The sequence below is a fragment of the Bombus vancouverensis genome, chromosome 5 (assembly GCF_051014615.1).
Source record: "Bombus vancouverensis nearcticus chromosome 5, iyBomVanc1_principal, whole genome shotgun sequence".
Classification (NCBI taxonomy): domain Eukaryota; kingdom Metazoa; phylum Arthropoda; class Insecta; order Hymenoptera; family Apidae; genus Bombus; species Bombus vancouverensis.
Genome location: NC_134915.1, coordinates 578,337 through 595,785, shown reverse-complemented (window position 1 = coordinate 595,785; position 17,449 = coordinate 578,337). Strand labels below are relative to the sequence as shown.

Here is a 17,449-nt window from a genome sequence, read left to right as displayed (position 1 = left end):
ATTATAATCTTAGTAATTTTTTTATTTTTTGTGACAAACTTTGATATTTCTTAAGAGAAATTACTACTACACATAATATTCATTACTACTACTTTTCTGCTGGGATTAAAAACGAGGTTATCCATAAAATGTTTGTTATCAGAATGATTACACACACGTTTAATGTACATTTAGTATTCATAAATGATATTTGTGCAATGAAAATAGATATTAATTCGAATAATCGATTTTGAGTAAGAATTTTGTGGAAAAAAGATAATGATAAGTTATCTGTTTATTTGAAAATAAGAACAGAAATATGAGTCAAAAGGAAAACTAAGTTACGCGTGTATTGGAGATTGAAGCTACAGGCTCAATCTTCGAGCGGTGGCGTACAAGCACAGGAAGGTAGTTGAAGTTTGCTTTATTAAAGCAGATTAAGTATGTATTCCTTTAATTATTTCGGTTTTATAACATTTAGTGAATATTTATTGGAATTAAAATATAGATCATCAATTGCAGGAATTCTAATAATGGATATATTAAGGAATGTATCGTCGGCTTTTTGGTCAACTGATGTTTGGTTACCGCCTAATATAACGTGGGAAGATATCAAACCAAATTCAGATAATAAATATGCAGACTATCAACATTTAATTTATCCTCTGCCTATGGCATTTGTTCTTTTGATAATTAGATACGCCCTAGAAAGGTAATCACTCTATTCTTTTGTAATAATATATCAAATTTGTAATTGAACTAAGGTTATAGCGTATTTAAGTAAATATTTATATTTTATATCTTTTGAAATTCTTTATTATTGGAATTTCATTTTTTAAGTATTTTATTAAACTTTCAATGTAAGCTAAATTATAGTACACACATAATCTTTGACATGTTATAATAATGTGTATTACATAGAAAAAGATCACATGATACTATGCAAGGACATTCTAAACTCTTACATCAACTCAATTAATTGAAATTACATGCTTTATTAATCTTTTTGTAGGTACTGTTTTGCACCCATTGGTAAGTCCCTTGGTATAAAAAATACAAGAACAAAAAAAGCTACACCAAATGAAATACTAGAAAAAGCCTATCGTAGCAGAAAAATTAAACATAAACAGGTAAGCATGCATTAAATTAACTGGTTTCTTGATGTCATTAATAAAATTTCAATAAATAAAAATGAATCGTATTGTATTTGTTTATTGTATTGAGGCTTATGCCTATTATAATCTTTCTATATATGTGCATGCTTGATACAGTTTGTTTTTACCTTGGTTTTTTTCCTTAAAGCGAAATCTTAATTCACTATCTGTTTAAATATATTTATATCTTAATTTAATGTACAGATTACTACAAAACTTCTATGTGTCAGTCTTTGATATTTTGTTCTTGTTTTGATTGTTCTTCTTTGGTCTTTCTATTCATCTAAGCAGAAACCTTCTAACTTCGTGCTTCTCTTTATGAAGTTTGCTAATTCCCATATTTGCTTTTTTTGTTCCCATTGTTATTATTTATTATTCTTACTTCTCAACGTGATTTGTCTGATTTCTGTATACATCGTCATCTTCCTATAGTGTTTTGGATGTATTTTCTATTATTGTTTGTTGTATGTTGCTTTCCTCTGTTTCCTATAATGTGTTGTTATTTCCATGTCCAAATTGCTATAGTTTACGCCATAACTGGGTGATCTGCTTCCCCTTTTTGTCTGATACCTCTTTCTCCATTATCTTCAGTTTCTCACAGCATTTTCTCTGAAATCTATGTTCATCTGTGCTACCATGTCCCAGCAACTTTTCATTACCCCTAATTCAAAGTGTAATCTTTCTGTTTCTATTCTTGTCATGTAGTATGCATTATGTAATAATGTTGCTTTTATTACTGTGTCAAATATCTTTTGTGCTGGTTCTTATCCAAATAAAAATTTAATTGTAAACATGTTATTTCAATCTATTTTATTTGCATATTTTATTATAGAAATATTGATAACTATTTGAATAGTAAAATATAATTAATGAATATTTTGTTATTATCCATTTTACTCAGTTAATATATAAAGAGAAAAATAGTTTAGAAATATTTAATAAAAAGTTATGGTAAATAGCAATTATAGTAAATCAATGTTGATCTTCAATACTACAATACACCATGATATTAAACAACAATTATATTGGGAGCATAAAAAATTTGTTCAGTTCTAAATTGTGTGTTCAATATTAATTTCTTCAAACAGATTCATGTAATCTAAATCAAAGCAACTGAGAAATTAAATGTTATGGAGTTTTTTGTAATATGTGGATATATTTTAAGATCCTGGCACTGGCTAAACAATTAGATTGGTCTGAACGACAAGTAGAAAGATGGTTGCGATTAAGACGTACTCAGGATAAGCCATCAACACTTACAAAATTTTGTGAAAACAGGTTAGATTTTTAGAGTGAAATATAAAAAACGAAATATACTTCTCAATTTTTCGTTTATATAAAAGTTAATAATATGATAAAGTAAATTTTGCATTGAAATTCATACTATGTCTATATATATTTATCTTTAAATATTTAGTATAATCTATTCTTTTGTTACAGCTGGCGCTGCTTATATTACATATACTCATTTCTCTACGGACTAATTATTTTATGGGACAAGCCATGGTTGTGGGACATAAATCACTGTTATTATAATTATCCATATCATCCAGTTTCAAATGATATATGGTGGTACTATATGATATCAATGGCGTTTTACTGGTCTCTAAGTTTTTCTCAATTTTTTGATGTAAAAAGAAAAGATTTTTGGCAAATGTTCATTCACCATATAGCTACTATTGTATTAATGTGCTTTTCATGGGTTGGAAACCTAACCAGAATTGGCTCATTGGTGTTATTAGTGCATGATTGTGCAGATATTTTTCTAGAAGTAAGTATGCCTTATTCGAACTGCTGGTATGTAATATTGATATGACAAATTTGATATGTACATGGAAAATACATATATTTTTTTTAGGCTGCAAAAATGGCTAAATATGCTAACTACCAGAAATTATGTGATTGTATATTCGTCATTTTTACAGTCCTATGGATTGTCACACGTATTGGTGTTTATCCATTTTGGATAATTTATAGGTATGTTCTGATAATTTTAATTTCTAATATATTTCATTAATATATTACATTAAATGTTGCAGCACATCGATAAAGGCACCTAAAATAGTACCTATGTTCCCAGCATATTATATTTTCAATTCTTTGCTAATTTTATTGTTATTCCTTCACATGATCTGGACATATTTAATTCTTAAAATCGCATACAACGCTTTCTATGCCGGCCAAGTAAGTTTTACACTTTTTGATACTATATAAATTAAATATAATTGTGAAATGTTTCAGAATTTTAATTTATACTTGTAATTTTTCAGATGGAAGGTGATATTCGTAGTAGCAGCAGTGAAGATATTTCAGATAACTCCATTGATAGTACACCACTAAATAATTCCACAAATTATGTTACCAAGCAAAATTCCAGACAGAAGGTTCACTAACAAATAACTTTTTAGAAAAAAGGTTATTGCAACAGTAATAAGGCAAGACTTCAAATATTTAGCCGGGCGCCAATTAATTTCAGCGAATTTAATAAACCCTTGCATTTATCGTAGTATGATAATTAAAAACCTTAACTTCGATAAAGTTATTAAAAAGGTTATTGACCTTTAAAACATTCGCCTTCTTTAGTTATTATTTTTTTAAATAATTTAGCACTACAAAGAAGTCATTTAATTGTTTCATGAAACAATCACTCATTATTTTAATGTTTTTACGTGTGAAAGAGTGAATATTAAGAACTACGAATTATTCTTTTTATTATTACTCATACCATTTATTTATATACATTTTATTTAATAATTTAAGAAATCGTGTTTTTCTTCCTTTTTAAGTAAATTCTGATTACTTAGTCAAACAAATGATGGACCAAAGTTTAAAAACGTTCAATATTTGTAATTTCTAAATCTTCTTAAAGTTTAGTACTTCATTATGTTTAATAACGCTTATTTATTCTTATATGTTTTACAAATGATGTCCTAAATTTTTGAATTAAGGAAATTAATAATAATGTATCAAATAAGTTTAATCCACTTTTTCTTTAATTAACCTCCTTTATTATAGTTCTCTGAGGATATTTAATTAATTTAATTATTGTAATATTAGTGTTTCTTATATAAAAATAAATGTATTGTTCATTTTACTCTCCAAAATGTACATTGATATCTAGACTATAAAAGTTATCAAAGCACTATGAATAAAAATCTAGAAAATATATAATATGCACTAATTTATTTACATATATGACAAGCAAGAGGAGAAATTTGTAAATAAATATTGATTGTAATATTCATCTTTAATGTATAATCTGTTTTGTTTCTACATGTTTTAATTACTTTATCAGTATTGTGATTTGTATAATCTAATTTACAAATATAGATGTAAATGTTAATAGTATACAATAATAATGACTACAATAATGATGAAAATTATCATATATATAAATTATGTATTATTATTTGTTGTTATTCTTCATAAATATTATAATTACATAGACTGCGGATAGACTGCACACAATATGAAAAAGATATAGGTATAAAGTATCCAAAGTATATAGTACTTACATACAGTCCCTTCGGAAAGTAAGTTAACAATTTTAGATTTAAATTTTTGGCGGGAGCGTTAATTTACTTTGCGGGGTGTATATTAACCTATAACACTTGGCAAATAAGACAATTTTCCACTGCGATTTTACTGTTTTAATTATATTCTCAAAAATATGAATTTACATACAAATTTGCAGTCGAATTATATTAAATACTTAGAAAATTTAAAGTAAGAAGAAATGATTTGGATCATTTCTAATATCATACATTATGTACTGTATAAAGAATGATAAAAATTTGAAATTAGCGCCAATTATAGTAAATTATTCGCCATATTTGATAGACATCGTTAAGTAGTAAAGCTTCCACTCTTAAAAGTCGTTTCATTGCAAGTACATACTTTATCGTGTTTTCGTATAATCGTATTTTTTTTTGGCCGGTAGAGATTCGATCGATAGAATTGTACTGAGGGTCACCTTGAAGTGTTACTTGAATTTGAGTGAAGCATAAGGTCTCGATATACTTTAAGTTGATCGCTATTTATTTTCTAATAAATTTATTTAAAAAAGATAAATATGGGAGGAAAATGGTCAAGTATGGATCCTTCTGAAGTCGAAGTTCCAGAAATAAATGCTTTATTGGAAAGAGATCCATACCTAAAACCTTATGAAAATGAGATTCGCAAAAGGTATTATGTACATTTTTAAACATATGTAAATGTCTGTTTTAGATACAATTAAGGTAATTCAGGATAAAATAATATCTAAATGACATCAAAAAGTGTTTATATGTACAATAATTTTTTTTACCAGATATGCTTTATTTAAAGACTATGTAGAAAAAGTGGAAACCGGCGATGGCACTTTGGATAAATTTTCAGAAGGTTATAAAACTTTTGGAATTCATATAAAAGAAGACAATAGTGTTATTGCAAAAGAATGGGCACCGGGTGCACAAGAATTATTTTTAATGGGAGATTTTAGTAAGTAGATTAAAACTATAAATTATGTAAAACTAATATAAAATTGCAAAAAGACAAATGTAACAGAAACAGCTTATTCAATTGTCCAATATAGAATATAATTAACACATTGAATATTGTATAGGCCGCCAACAGTCCACTGATTGTAGTTATTTTGTATAAAAGGAAATTTGATTATGAAATGCTTTAGAATATAATCAATCGATGCATAATTATCATATATGATACAATTATAATACTGAAGCCTAGATGAAAAGTCATGTCAAAGTAATTGAACATTTAACATGTTAATTATTAAATACCACTGTATTCAATTGTGTCATTGTATTTATTTTAGAAGATATAGCATGATATATTTGTTTATGTATAACCCAGTGAATTAATGTATTTTTTATTTATTTATAATACTAACATAATTTTAATTAAAAAATGAGATTGGGAAGCAAATGTTTGTTAATATATTAATTTTTATAAAAATCAGAGAAAGTTTTGTACTATATGTATTATATATACATATTTCAAAATTGAATGTATGGTTCATTTAGAGGTCATTGGTCTTAAAATCTTAAGATATGTTTACAAATTTCCTGTTTACAGATTTTCAGATATGGTTTATATCTGTTATAGGTTCTAATATTTTTGTTTGGTATTAAATAATGTGAGAATTAGTTTGTCTTCTTTGGCAATTCACAATATAATACATAAATTCTTACGTAATAATATATAGCATAAGAGATGTATGAAACAAAAGTATTTTAAACATTATAATATTTTTATATTTTTATTTCCAGATGGTTGGAATAAGACAGCTAATTCATACAAAAAATTGGATTATGGTAAATGGGAATTACATTTACCTCCTAATGCTGATGGTAGTTGCCCTATAAAACATCTTTCAGAAGTCAAAATAATTGTAAAAGATCATAACAATGAATTATTGGAACGATTAAGCCCTTGGGCTACATATGTTACACAAAATCGAGCAGAAAGTGTTACATATAAACAACGTATATGGCACCCATCATCTGAAAATGTATATATATGTACATAAATATGTATATAATTACTTTATACAACTAGAAGTTTACATTATTTTCAATTAATTTCATAGTATATATTAAGACCTCAAAGTGACATATTTTTATTCAGGTTTATAAATTTAAATATTCCAAACCAAAAAAGCCAGAAAGTCTCAGAATATATGAATGTCATGTTGGTATTGCCACTGAAGAATTGAAAGTTGGCACATATTTAGAATTTGCTGAAAAAATAATTCCTCGCATTGTAAAACAAGGCTATAATGCTATTCAACTGATGGCTATTATGGAGCATGCCTATTATGCAAGTTTTGGATATCAGGTGTGTACCTATCATGGATAATCTTAAAAGGTTTGTTTATAAAACTAATGTAAGTGAATGTTAAATTTCATAACAATATATTTAATTAAATTTAATAAGGTGACTTCATTTTATGCTGCTTCATCTCGTTATGGTACACCAGAAGAATTAAAGCAGTTAATAGATACAGCACATCAACATGGTTTATATGTTTTATTGGATATGGTGCAGTCACACGCATCAAAAAATACATTAGATGGATTAAATATGTTCGATGGCACCGACGCTTGTTTCTTCCATGCTGGTAATCGTGGTCAACATCCGCTTTGGGACAGTAGACTTTTTAATTATGGAGAATACGAAGTATTGCGATTTTTACTTTCCAACTTACGTTGGTACATTGAGGAATATAATTTTGACGGATTTAGGTATTTGTTTATACCTTAAATTCACTAAAATGTCATTTTATCATATAATATTTACATTGTAAATACTTATAATATTAAATTTTATAGATTTGATGGAGTTACATCAATGTTATATCATTCAAGAGGATTTGGACAAGGTTTTAGTGGCCACTATGACGAATATTATGGTCTTAATGTTGATGTTGAAGGTGTAGTATATTTAATGCTTGCAAATCATATGCTGCATTGTTTGTATCCAGAAATTGTTACAATAGCTGAAGATGTTAGTGGAATGCCTGGGGTTTGCAGGTATAAAATGTTTTAAGATTGCAATGTTAAATAAGTTTTTCTTTTAGCATAAATTTTTCGTAAGTTAATTACTAATTTTTTCTTTTTTCTATAAATATTAAAGGCCAATTACTGAAGGCGGCATAGGATTTGATTATAGATTAGCTATGGCGATTCCTGATAAATGGATTAAACTTTTAAAAGAGGTGAGAGATGAAGATTGGAGTATTGGAGATATTTGTTGGGCACTAAGTAATCGAAGATGGATGGAAAAAACAGTGGCTTATTCAGAATCTCATGATCAAGCTCTTGTAGGTGATAAAACAATTGCATTTTGGCTTATGGACAAAGAAATGTACACGCATATGAGTATAACGAGTCCACCTAACCCAATCATAAGTCGTGGAATTGCTCTTCATAATCTTATCACATTAATTACACACGGATTGGGAGGTGAAGGTTACTTAAATTTTATGGGTTAGTTTTAAAAACATATTTTTGTAATTGTAACTTCTAATAATTTAGAGTTATATATTTCTTAATATATAAACTGTTAGGTAATGAATTTGGACATCCGGAATGGTTGGATTTTCCACGAGCTGGTAATGCAGATAGTTACCATTATGCTAGGAGACAGTGGAATTTAGTAGATGATGAGTTACTAAAATACAAATTTATGAATAATTGGGATCGTGCTATAAATACTCTTGAAGAAAAATATGGATGGCTGCATGCAGACCCTGTAAGGTTTAAATAAAAATATTTATGTATATTAACTCCAGTGATAAAACTTATATGCTTTTTATAGGCATATGTAAGTTGGAAACATGAAGAGGACAAAGTAATTGTTTTCGATCGAGCAGAACTTGTATTTGTGTTTAATTTTCATCCAATCAAATCATTTCCTGATTATACTATTGGAGTAAAAAATGCAGGAACTTATAAGGTTCTATTATGTAGTGATGATAAAGATTTTGGTGGGGAAAACCGTGTTGATACTAATGTACAACATTTTACCAAACCAGAACCATTTTCTAATTATTCAAATAATATGATGATTTACATTCCTTGTCGTACAGCTATTATTTATGTTCGAGGTAAGTCATTATAATATTAGTTATAGTAATGATAATTTACATATATCAATTTCTTAATTTCAGAAACTTAAGAGCTTTACAGAGGCATAGCCAGAAGAAGAATTGATTTTAGTGTTATATATAAATAAAAGTTACTATTTTTCCTACCAAAGTTTAGATTAATATGTAGTGTTAAGTAAGAGAAAACAAAATAACATATATTTAAAGCTTTGCAAAGAGTTCAGGAGGTGCAATTAATACAAAACAATTAAAAAAAGAAAAGTACAAACCAAAATACTCATGCCATTTTTTAAAGGAATAATTTTATTAAACAAAGGTTTACATATATATTTGACACATATACATACACATTGAAGTATGCATATTTACATTTGAAAATAATGTAGTCAAAAAACGCAAATTAAATAAGTTTGCACTAATAATTATGTACAATATGTTAAAAGATGTTTTATATTTTGATATCAAATTTTAGTATTTATAAATATTTTTAATAAAGGATTGTGTTTTTCAATTTGTGTATTAATCATTAATATATAGAATTGTTTTCTGGTTTTAAGAGAGCAAGATAAAAATAAATTACTTAAATTTATGTTATTAAATGCAGAAACAAATAATAGTAAGATGCTATATTGTTGTACTGTTGGATTGTTTGTTATTGTAAATTCGTATTTTTATTTTTTCATAAAATAAATAACTTTTTTTCATTTTTATGTTTATTTATATTTTACATCACTAAATTGTGCTTCATTTACATCGTAATCTTTCATTTTATTCTCTAAGATCCACCATTTATCTAAAAATCCAATATCTACCACTCTTTGATAAAAGGTTAGATATTGTATTTTTAAATAAGGACAAGCAACTTTGTACAAGGAACACATTTTGTCATAGTTATCTAACCAGATTAAACTAACTATACCTAAATCCAGCCGCCGCACAATTCCTTCATTGTAAGATTGGCTTAACCATTGTAGATATTGTTCAGACTTTGGATTACGTATAGCTTCTCCCACTTGCATTACTTTTATAGTATTTTCTAATAAATGTTCTTTGAAGGAACGCTCATCTGGATTATGCCTGCGTAGATATACATAGGATCCTAAAACTAATTAAATAAAGTTTTTAATATAAACATATATTAAAAATTTTTATCCTTTATATTTATTTTATACTTTAATCTTTTACTAGTCTCTAGAACAAAAATATACACTAATAACTTTTTGTGCTTAGCCAATATTGTTAAAATTATTATTGTTCGTTAATGAAACATAAATGTACGCACGAGAAAAATAAATAGATGCTTTAATAGGATGTTCTTTTAAACTTTTAGCAATATCCAATGCTGTTTCTTTATAATCCATATAAATACTCGTCCAATAGTTTTCTGCAAATAAAGGTTTATTTCAATTAAAGCAATCTTGTTTTCCTGAAATTTCTTTCTCATAAACAATTACTCGTGGTAATATTCAGACACAGTACTAATTTCAGCATTTGTTTCTTTTAAAAATCATGTTGTTTATTCTATGAAAATATGTACCAGTTACTATATCTTCAAAATATATTCACAATTCTTTCTAAACAATAACATTTAATTATACAATAGACTTTTGACAAAAAAGAGGTTCTCCTCTTTGTTCCTTAAATTCAATGCAGTCTTGGTCTTTATGTCTTCTAATATCTGCTGCAATTAATACTAATAATTGTGCAACTTCTGCATAACTTTTATTCATTTCTCTATAATAAGTTACAAGTTATCTTTTATCACTTACTATTCTTTCCTTTTCATGACATGTTAAGTCTTCTGATATATTAAAAAATATTGATATTAATTTTTCCTGGCGTTCATTATACAAAACAATTATACAAAATAAATCTATTTTGCATTCAAATTGTTTCCAAGAATTACCAGATTGCAGAATGTAAATAAATGTCAGAATGTTAGTATGATGTGAAAGTAAGACAATTTTTCATTAAAGACCTACTGTACTATTCAATATTATTTTTAGTAAGAAATGGTTTATGTATTTTCAAGCTACTATAAATGGTACATATTCTTGTAGAATAAGCAACAAAACATTAGATCATCCTCTCTAATACGAAGTAACAAATAAAGAGATAATATCCGAATATTAATGTAATTGTAGCATAAAAGAGCTACTCACTCCATCGTTGGAGAAGCGCTGCTCTCATTGTTGCTGACATTTTGAAAATTTTCTTTCTCATTACATTAGTAATATCAGGTAATATAAATTGTTCGTCTTAAACTTGTAGCATGCTTGTAACATACTATTGTGCTTGTAACATACTATTCTAGTTATTCTAGTTACTTACGTCACTTTACGCCTGAAGTTATCTGTTTATTATCTCTCTAGATTTTGTAGTAAGAAATGTTACTTCTTTTATAAATGAAGAAAAATTGATAATTAGGATTTATTATGAAGAAGAAGATTTAAAATGTTGTATTTAACATTTTGGAACGACTTTACATTAAATTTTGTTTATTTTAAAATCAAGTGACGAATTAAATTTTGTTTGAACCAATCGGAATTAATAATTAATACAAAGATTACGCCAAAAAGGAAATTTATACCTAAGTGAATGAAATAATTATGATTCGTATTTATTAAACTTGTAATATCAATGTTGAAATGAATATAGAATCATTCATAATATTTTTTCAGTTATAACCAGGTACGATGTTTATGTTGTATTAAAATTGGGGTTATCCACGTGGTTAAAATAGAAATTGAGAAATCTAGAGAACTAATATCTTTATCTTTCAATTTTTTGAAAATTCCGTGTTTGTACAAAGAATTCATTATATACGATTATTTACATTCAAAATAATAGTAACATTCTCATGCATTCAAATAAAATGAAGTAAATTTTAAACATTATGTAAATATAAAGGTAGTGATGGATAAAATTGAAACTATTGGTTTGAAATAATTAAGGAAACTTTATTGATCTTTGTCATTATCTTATAATTGATAATATTGTTTTAAATTTATTAAATCATTTATATTTCTAAATTTTAATGTATTATTGGGCTGGCAACTAAGTGATTGCGGATTTTGTCATTACCACGTAATGTCATTAAATTCATAAATATAATTAAACGTAATGCTAATTACGTGCACCAATTAATTACGACGATTTACGCAATTCTAATTTTTTATCCAACGCTTCGTTTGATGTAGCTGTTACAAAGTTCAACTGTAACGATTATATATATATATAACGTGACAAAAGATTTTTAAAACAAACATGAGACAACTGCCAAATATGAAACGTGAGGCAACTAATGTTAGATAAATTCTTCTCGTCAAAATTTTGAGAATCATTTTCTTGCAATATACATATGTACGGTGTTATCTATGTATTTGTTGCATTGTATAAGAGAAGATGACTTAAATATCGTATCTTGAAAATACGTAAACAATTTCTTCTTAACAATGACATTTAACAGTACAGTAGATCTTTAACGAAAAACTTATCTAACTTTTACGTCACGCTAATATTCTGACACCTGTTTACATTATGCAATCTAGAAATTCTTAGAAATCATTTGAACCGTGAAACAGATTTATTTTCTGCAATTCTTTTGTATAATCGACGCCATAAGAAACTAACATCAATATTTTTTTAATACATCAAGAGATTTAACATATCACGAAAAGGAATGCATACTAGTCGATAATAGACAACTTGTATCTCATCATAGAGAAAAGATTAAAAGTTATCCTGAAATTGCGCAATTATTAGTATTAAATGCAGCAGATATTATTAGAAGGCATAAAGGAATAGACTGCATCGAATTTAAGAAACAAATGTGACAACTTTTCTTTTTGTTAAGAATTTATTGTATAATTAACCATTATCGTTTAGTAAAGAAACTAATTATGTATTTTCGAGCCACGATAAATGGTATATATTGTCGTAGAATAAATAACACGATGTTTAAAGATTCCTTAATCGACTTAAACGTTATTTTTAGGCCCACTGTCCACGAAGAGTCGCTTCATAGACGTACTAGACGCGTTGATGCTAAGAGCAAGTACTAAGTACGCTTCCATGCAGTGTTTATTGTGAAGTAATGTGCACCTGTCCATGAAACAGCAGCAAACGGTGTTCGTCGTTACATGTTTTCATCACGATGGCTGTCGCTAACATTGTCAGTAGCGAGGCGTACGTTACAGCTATAAACGAATGCAGCGATACAGGGTGAAAAAGGTTTTACTCGTCGCTCGATGTTTTAATAACGAATAACGAACAGACCACGGATTTCTGATGTAAATTCACATTTTCACGAATACGATAAAATACAGCATCTAGATAGAGATTTGTTTTATCCATTAAGTACTACAAGAAGTACTGTACATTGAATATCTTATATATTTTTACGTATTATGTGCATCCCATGCATTTTTGTATCTTCAAATTTCTCACAATTGCATAAAAAATCCGTAGTCTAATAACGAGGTAAAATGTACCTTGCTGTACGTTTCGTAGACTGAATATCGTCATGTCTAATAGACTATGCTTAGGCTTTTATGGAACGAAGCTTCGTGGACAGTGGATCTTGCAGTGCCCTCCTTAGAGCGCCAGACCACCAAGTATATTGTCAATATTTCAAGATTCTCAATTAAAAGGATCAATATGGATTGTCAATATTTATTGACAAACCTTATTTTCACTGAGAACTTTGATATATTGGCGATATTATTGATTGTCCGAGGGCACCCTTAGGAAGAAATTTTCATATCTAGGATATTTTCAAGCTACGACAAATGGTTCGTATTCTCGTAGAATAAACAACACGATACAAATCATGTTTTCTTACGCAAAATAATAAGTACAGCGACAGTACTATGTCCAAACATTACTGCGAGTAACTGTACATTGCCGAACGCGCGACTACGATATTCCACAATTTGACTGATAAAATTGGTAAGTGATTCCATTGGTAACGCCTTCTTCTTTTTCTTTTTACTTTCGCTCGTTTCTCGCCCTTTGAAGCCTGATACCTTTGCTTGTGTTATAGTATACGTATACGTCTGCCTCGACTGAATACATGCGCGTGTTACTCGGCAAGCAGGAGAACCCGTCGACGGGTTACTCACCGCGGGCGACGCTCCATCGATCGCGTCGCTTTGCGAGGGGTGGAATCGTGGCCAGAGACATTGTCGAAGCGAGAGAGAAATTAATATCAGAGCAGGAGAGAAGAGGCCAGCCAGGAGAGAGGGAGAAAGGGTGAGCGGAAGGGGAGACGAGGAGAAACGACGAGAGACGAGGAACAGTAGGGAAGCCGGGACTCCCCTATGTCGACGTTCAACTCTGCAATGTCGGCTCTTCGAGGGTGTATTTTATGGTGAAATAGGGGAAATGAGGAGCGACGAAGACAGGTTATACGTAAAAAGGAACGGAGCGTTGTAGACATAAAGAACGGAAAGGAGAGGCGTAGGGAAGGGGAGAGACAAGATAGAAAAAAATAGATAGGGGGTAACAGAGAGCGATGTGGTGGGAGAGAAACCAGAGATTATAAAAGCTATGAGAGAGGAGGATGAGCGCTGGTCGAGGATATAAGATATCCATGAGAGGATTGAAAAAGGAAAGAAGTGTAAGATGGTGGGAGGAAGGAAATTGTAATATCAAACGAGAGAATTTAAAAAGTTATTTTATATGTATTTCATCGATGGATCGTATGTAATTAATTGGACAATTGTATCTATCAGAAATACATATAAGAAATATAAGAATAAGAATATAAATATTTATTTATTTGTTATGTATTTTTTATTAATTTCAAACTCTTTACTTTACATGTTATATATGCTAATACATGTATATGCATTTGCAGAACCAATATTTTCGAGTTCAGATGTATCATGTACAGGCTGTTCCAAATCTCAACCGGTGAACCTTGTCAAAATGTTTGGGAGGTCATTTTGAGTAAAAGATCTTATTTATTTCATGGGTCGATTCGTCTTCCTTTTCAAGGTATAAAGGGGAAAGTAGTATGAAATACAAGTAATCAGATGCATTCAAGCTATTCGATGATAATCATTTATTTCAAATTATTTTCTACACTGATTCATACTGGTTTACACAAATTGTTCAAAATCATCTTGTTTCCATGTACGAAGAAGTTAAGTAGCTCGAATGTGTCTGATTACTCGTTCTTTATACTTTCCTTTCTCATATCGAGTTTTACAAAATCAAAGTTAAAATATCTTTTTTTAACTAATTACATTTTGAACCAAGTACGTTAATACTTTTTCGCAGAGAATTAACAAATTGTATCGAACGATGTGTGGAAAGATATATAGTTCCATTTAAAAAAAGAAAACGAAGTTCACCTTGAAATCTCAGAGGCACGTCAACTAAGATAAGATTCGTGACATTAGAAAAGTAAGTTTTATTTGAAACACTTTTTCGAATAATGTGTACATTGCGAGATATTTGTGTGAGTGGCTAAAAATGAAACACCCTGTATATGATCGCAGATATAGATTTTGGTTAGCAACAAAGGAGTTATCGATTGTTTGAATTTTTAGTAGATACTTTTATTAGGGAATATGCTTTACTGGATATATAACATACACAGACGCATAATTTCATATAAAAGTAAACATGTACAGCGGCATTTTATTCGTTGTATGTATAAGTATAGATTAATAAAAATCACCTCTTTAGAAAGTTTTCATTTTCCTTTTTTAAAGAAAGAAAGTTAAGAGTAGTTGTTATCAAGTTTATAAACTAGCAATAACAATTGAATCGTAAAGAAAGGAGAAATCATTTTCCTACTGAAAGATATTTCTACAGAAAGTTGTTCGTGGATAAACTTTAAACGATAATTTTGCGGAAACATTGTAGAGTTTGAAATACTTTTATTGTGCAATGAAATGTTATCGTAGTTTCGTATATTTTACAAAATTTCGCATATTATATGAGAAACACGAGTAAAGTAAACAATAGCGGAATACTAATAAAAATACGGAAAATTATAGTACAAGATTATTTTTGCACAGGTCGAAAATGAAGAATTTCACACGTGATGTAAGAAGTATGAAATATTTTGAACAACATCGACGTAGAAGGTAACGCAGCCCAAGTCCATATCTACATATAATTAAGATCGCAAGAACCTGTAATAGAAATTGGGGATAGGAAAATAATCTGCACGTTAACCACATTTTTTTTTAGTAAAAATTTAATTTATATAATAATCGATATTATAAAACTAGTAGTGGTATAAGCGAGAAGATGACGAGTTTATCAAATTGCAGAGGTATGAAAGGGTCGATTAAACAATCGCGCAAAATCTTACACAATTTAGTGGTTCAATATGCCGATCCTAAAGCATTATCATACGTTAATTAAAAGTTTTAAGCCTAGCTAACCGAACGTGTATAACAGTAGATTAAATCGATGCTTTATTATCAATTATCTCTCAGAGCAAATCATAAATCAAAATCAAACTCGAGCGCTCTTTTCATATGAGCTTAACTTCTTGACGTACGATTTAATTGAGATTAACTTGTCATTATATACTTCGCGTACAATATTATTACCATTTCTTTCAAGATTCGCCCATTACCATTATATTTTATCCTTTCTATACTTACATATTATTTTCCTACTACTTTAGTACAAAGCTACTGTTATACACGTTAATATTTTGTGTATAATGATACGAACGTCGAAACGAAAGGGAAGATACTTCAAAAGCTAAAGAAAGCTGTGGAAGCGTTATCTCTTATCGTCTATCTATACCACTATTTGCGCGTAATCTTATGAACTTTCTTTTCACCGGTCTAGATTAAATTATATCATGTAGTAGAAAAAAACAATTTCTTATTGTATATTGTACTAAATTGTGGGAACAAAGGTTCTTTAGAAAAAAATGCGCTATAAGATTCAAAAGCAACACTGACTGGACCTATGCATTTCTTTCCTTATATGAAATGTGAAACCAAAAAGATTTATTTTTATATTTTGCCATCGTGTCTTTGTGCATTTTAACCACTTTCTAGATATATGAATGAATATGTACAAATTTTATATTAAAGCTTTTTTACCTATTAAATCCTATTTTATGATTGTGAAAATGTACTTAATTCGATGGATTGTATATATCCTGATTAACAAATATCTTTCCCAATAAAACTATATATTGATTTGTGAAGAGAATTGGTCGCTTAATCCTCAGCAAATCTTCAATTTTATGAATCTGCAATAGTCTTCAATAATTAATCTTCGATCGTTAATCGTCATAATCTTCCGCATATTGGGAAAATTTTATATGAAAAATTGATAAATTATGCATAGACTGAAATTATTCGTAAATGAAAGAACAAAAACACAAATACGCATACGTATGGATATGTATATGTTATAATAACCCATTAAAAATGTACATAATATTATAACATATTCATTGAATTAATTCGTTCTATACTTACGTTTTAATTTAATTCCTTCTCTTCTATTCTCGTCTCTTTCTCCTTTTAATATCTAATACTTTTTCATTTTTCGTTTCAGTATTTAATTAAAAACTTAATTTTATGGATAATTTTGTCTTCCCGATACTCGCAATGTATTTGCTTAGACTTCTTTATATTTTAATTCCATAAATTGAAAATGTATGTACTCCTAATACATCGCACGAGTTACGTATCTTATTGATACAACCATACTTACAATC

The 17,449-nt window shown here is 28.6% G+C and overlaps 4 protein-coding genes across 9 annotated transcripts; 3 read left to right on the top strand and 1 right to left on the bottom strand.

Moving 5' to 3' along the window:
* The first annotated feature begins 142 nt into the window (after positions 1-142).
* schlank (ceramide synthase schlank) lies at positions 143-4,227 on the top strand. Of its 2 annotated transcripts, none has more exons than XM_033333469.2 (8): positions 143-420; positions 502-691; positions 992-1,109; positions 2,299-2,411; positions 2,574-2,904; positions 2,992-3,110; positions 3,173-3,317; positions 3,404-4,227. In XM_033333469.2, the coding sequence occupies exons 2-8, from the start codon at positions 513-515 to the stop codon at positions 3,524-3,526; spliced, it is 1,128 nt and encodes a 375-aa protein (XP_033189360.1). In that variant the 5' UTR covers positions 143-420; positions 502-512; the 3' UTR covers positions 3,527-4,227. The 2 variants fall into 2 exon arrangements, with proteins under 2 accessions (XP_033189360.1, XP_033189358.1); XM_033333467.2 differs by having other exon boundaries at positions 488-691.
* A 786-nt stretch (positions 4,228-5,013) lies between these two features.
* Positions 5,014-9,253, top strand: AGBE (1,4-alpha-glucan-branching enzyme). 2 transcript variants are annotated; one of them, XM_076618550.1, is made up of 10 exons: positions 5,014-5,318; positions 5,460-5,612; positions 6,404-6,645; positions 6,762-6,971; positions 7,071-7,378; positions 7,466-7,666; positions 7,770-8,122; positions 8,203-8,387; positions 8,454-8,742; positions 8,806-9,253. In XM_076618550.1, the coding sequence occupies exons 1-10, from the start codon at positions 5,297-5,299 to the stop codon at positions 8,811-8,813; spliced, it is 1,971 nt and encodes a 656-aa protein (XP_076474665.1). In that variant the 5' UTR covers positions 5,014-5,296; the 3' UTR covers positions 8,814-9,253. The 2 variants fall into 2 exon arrangements, with proteins under 2 accessions (XP_076474665.1, XP_033189327.1); XM_033333436.2 differs by having other exon boundaries at positions 5,443-5,612.
* Positions 9,254-9,369: 116 nt separating this feature from the next.
* On the bottom strand, positions 9,370-11,064 carry LOC117156454 (mitochondrial import inner membrane translocase subunit Tim29). The gene is made up of 3 exons (XM_033333496.2): positions 10,905-11,064; positions 10,025-10,126; positions 9,370-9,847 (listed from the first exon to the last, which is right to left on the bottom strand). Exons 1-3 carry the CDS (start codon positions 10,963-10,965, stop codon positions 9,456-9,458), a joined length of 555 nt encoding a protein of 184 aa, XP_033189387.2. The 5' UTR covers positions 10,966-11,064; the 3' UTR covers positions 9,370-9,455.
* Positions 11,065-11,092: 28 nt separating this feature from the next.
* On the top strand, positions 11,093-16,808 carry LOC117156466 (uncharacterized). 4 transcript variants are annotated; one of them, XM_076618553.1, is made up of 8 exons: positions 11,135-11,433; positions 12,401-12,574; positions 12,740-13,535; positions 13,604-13,692; positions 13,787-13,995; positions 14,603-14,742; positions 15,028-15,153; positions 15,774-16,808. In XM_076618553.1, exons 5-7 carry the CDS (start codon positions 13,817-13,819, stop codon positions 15,033-15,035), a joined length of 327 nt encoding a protein of 108 aa, XP_076474668.1. In that variant the 5' UTR covers positions 11,135-11,433; positions 12,401-12,574; positions 12,740-13,535; positions 13,604-13,692; positions 13,787-13,816; the 3' UTR covers positions 15,036-15,153; positions 15,774-16,808. The 4 variants fall into 4 exon arrangements, 3 of the variants coding, with proteins under 3 accessions (XP_076474668.1, XP_076474667.1, XP_076474666.1); XR_013058360.1 differs by having other exon boundaries at positions 11,093-11,433; positions 12,740-13,692; positions 13,787-14,362; XM_076618552.1 differs by lacking the exon at positions 12,401-12,574 and having other exon boundaries at positions 12,740-13,692.
* Positions 16,809-17,449: the final 641 nt, after the last annotated feature.

Coding starts and splice junctions, on each gene's coding strand:
- AGBE (XM_033333436.2), top strand. CDS start 5,206: ATGGGAGGAAAATGGTCAAGTATGGATCCTTCTGAAGTCGAAGTTCCA. Junction 5,319..5,442: donor GAAAATGAGATTCGCAAAAG/GTATTATGTACA, acceptor TTTTTTTACCAG/ATATGCTTTATTTAAAGACT. Junction 8,123..8,202: donor AGGTTACTTAAATTTTATGG/GTTAGTTTTAAA, acceptor ATAAACTGTTAG/GTAATGAATTTGGACATCCG.
- LOC117156454 (XM_033333496.2), bottom strand. CDS start 10,965: ATGAGAAAGAAAATTTTCAAAATGTCAGCAACAATGAGAGCAGCGCTT. Junction 10,127..10,904: donor AGCGCTTCTCCAACGATGGA/GTGAGTAGCTCT, acceptor CTTTATTTGCAG/AAAACTATTGGACGAGTATT. Junction 9,848..10,024: donor AGCATCTATTTATTTTTCTC/GTGCGTACATTT, acceptor TTATTTAATTAG/TTTTAGGATCCTATGTATAT.
- LOC117156466 (XM_076618552.1), top strand. CDS start 13,817: ATGCGCGTGTTACTCGGCAAGCAGGAGAACCCGTCGACGGGTTACTCA. Junction 13,996..14,602: donor CCAGGAGAGAGGGAGAAAGG/GTGAGCGGAAGG, acceptor ATGCATTTGCAG/AACCAATATTTTCGAGTTCA.
- schlank (XM_033333469.2), top strand. CDS start 513: ATGGATATATTAAGGAATGTATCGTCGGCTTTTTGGTCAACTGATGTT. Junction 692..991: donor ATTAGATACGCCCTAGAAAG/GTAATCACTCTA, acceptor ATCTTTTTGTAG/GTACTGTTTTGCACCCATTG. Junction 1,110..2,298: donor GAAAAATTAAACATAAACAG/GTAAGCATGCAT, acceptor ATATATTTTAAG/ATCCTGGCACTGGCTAAACA.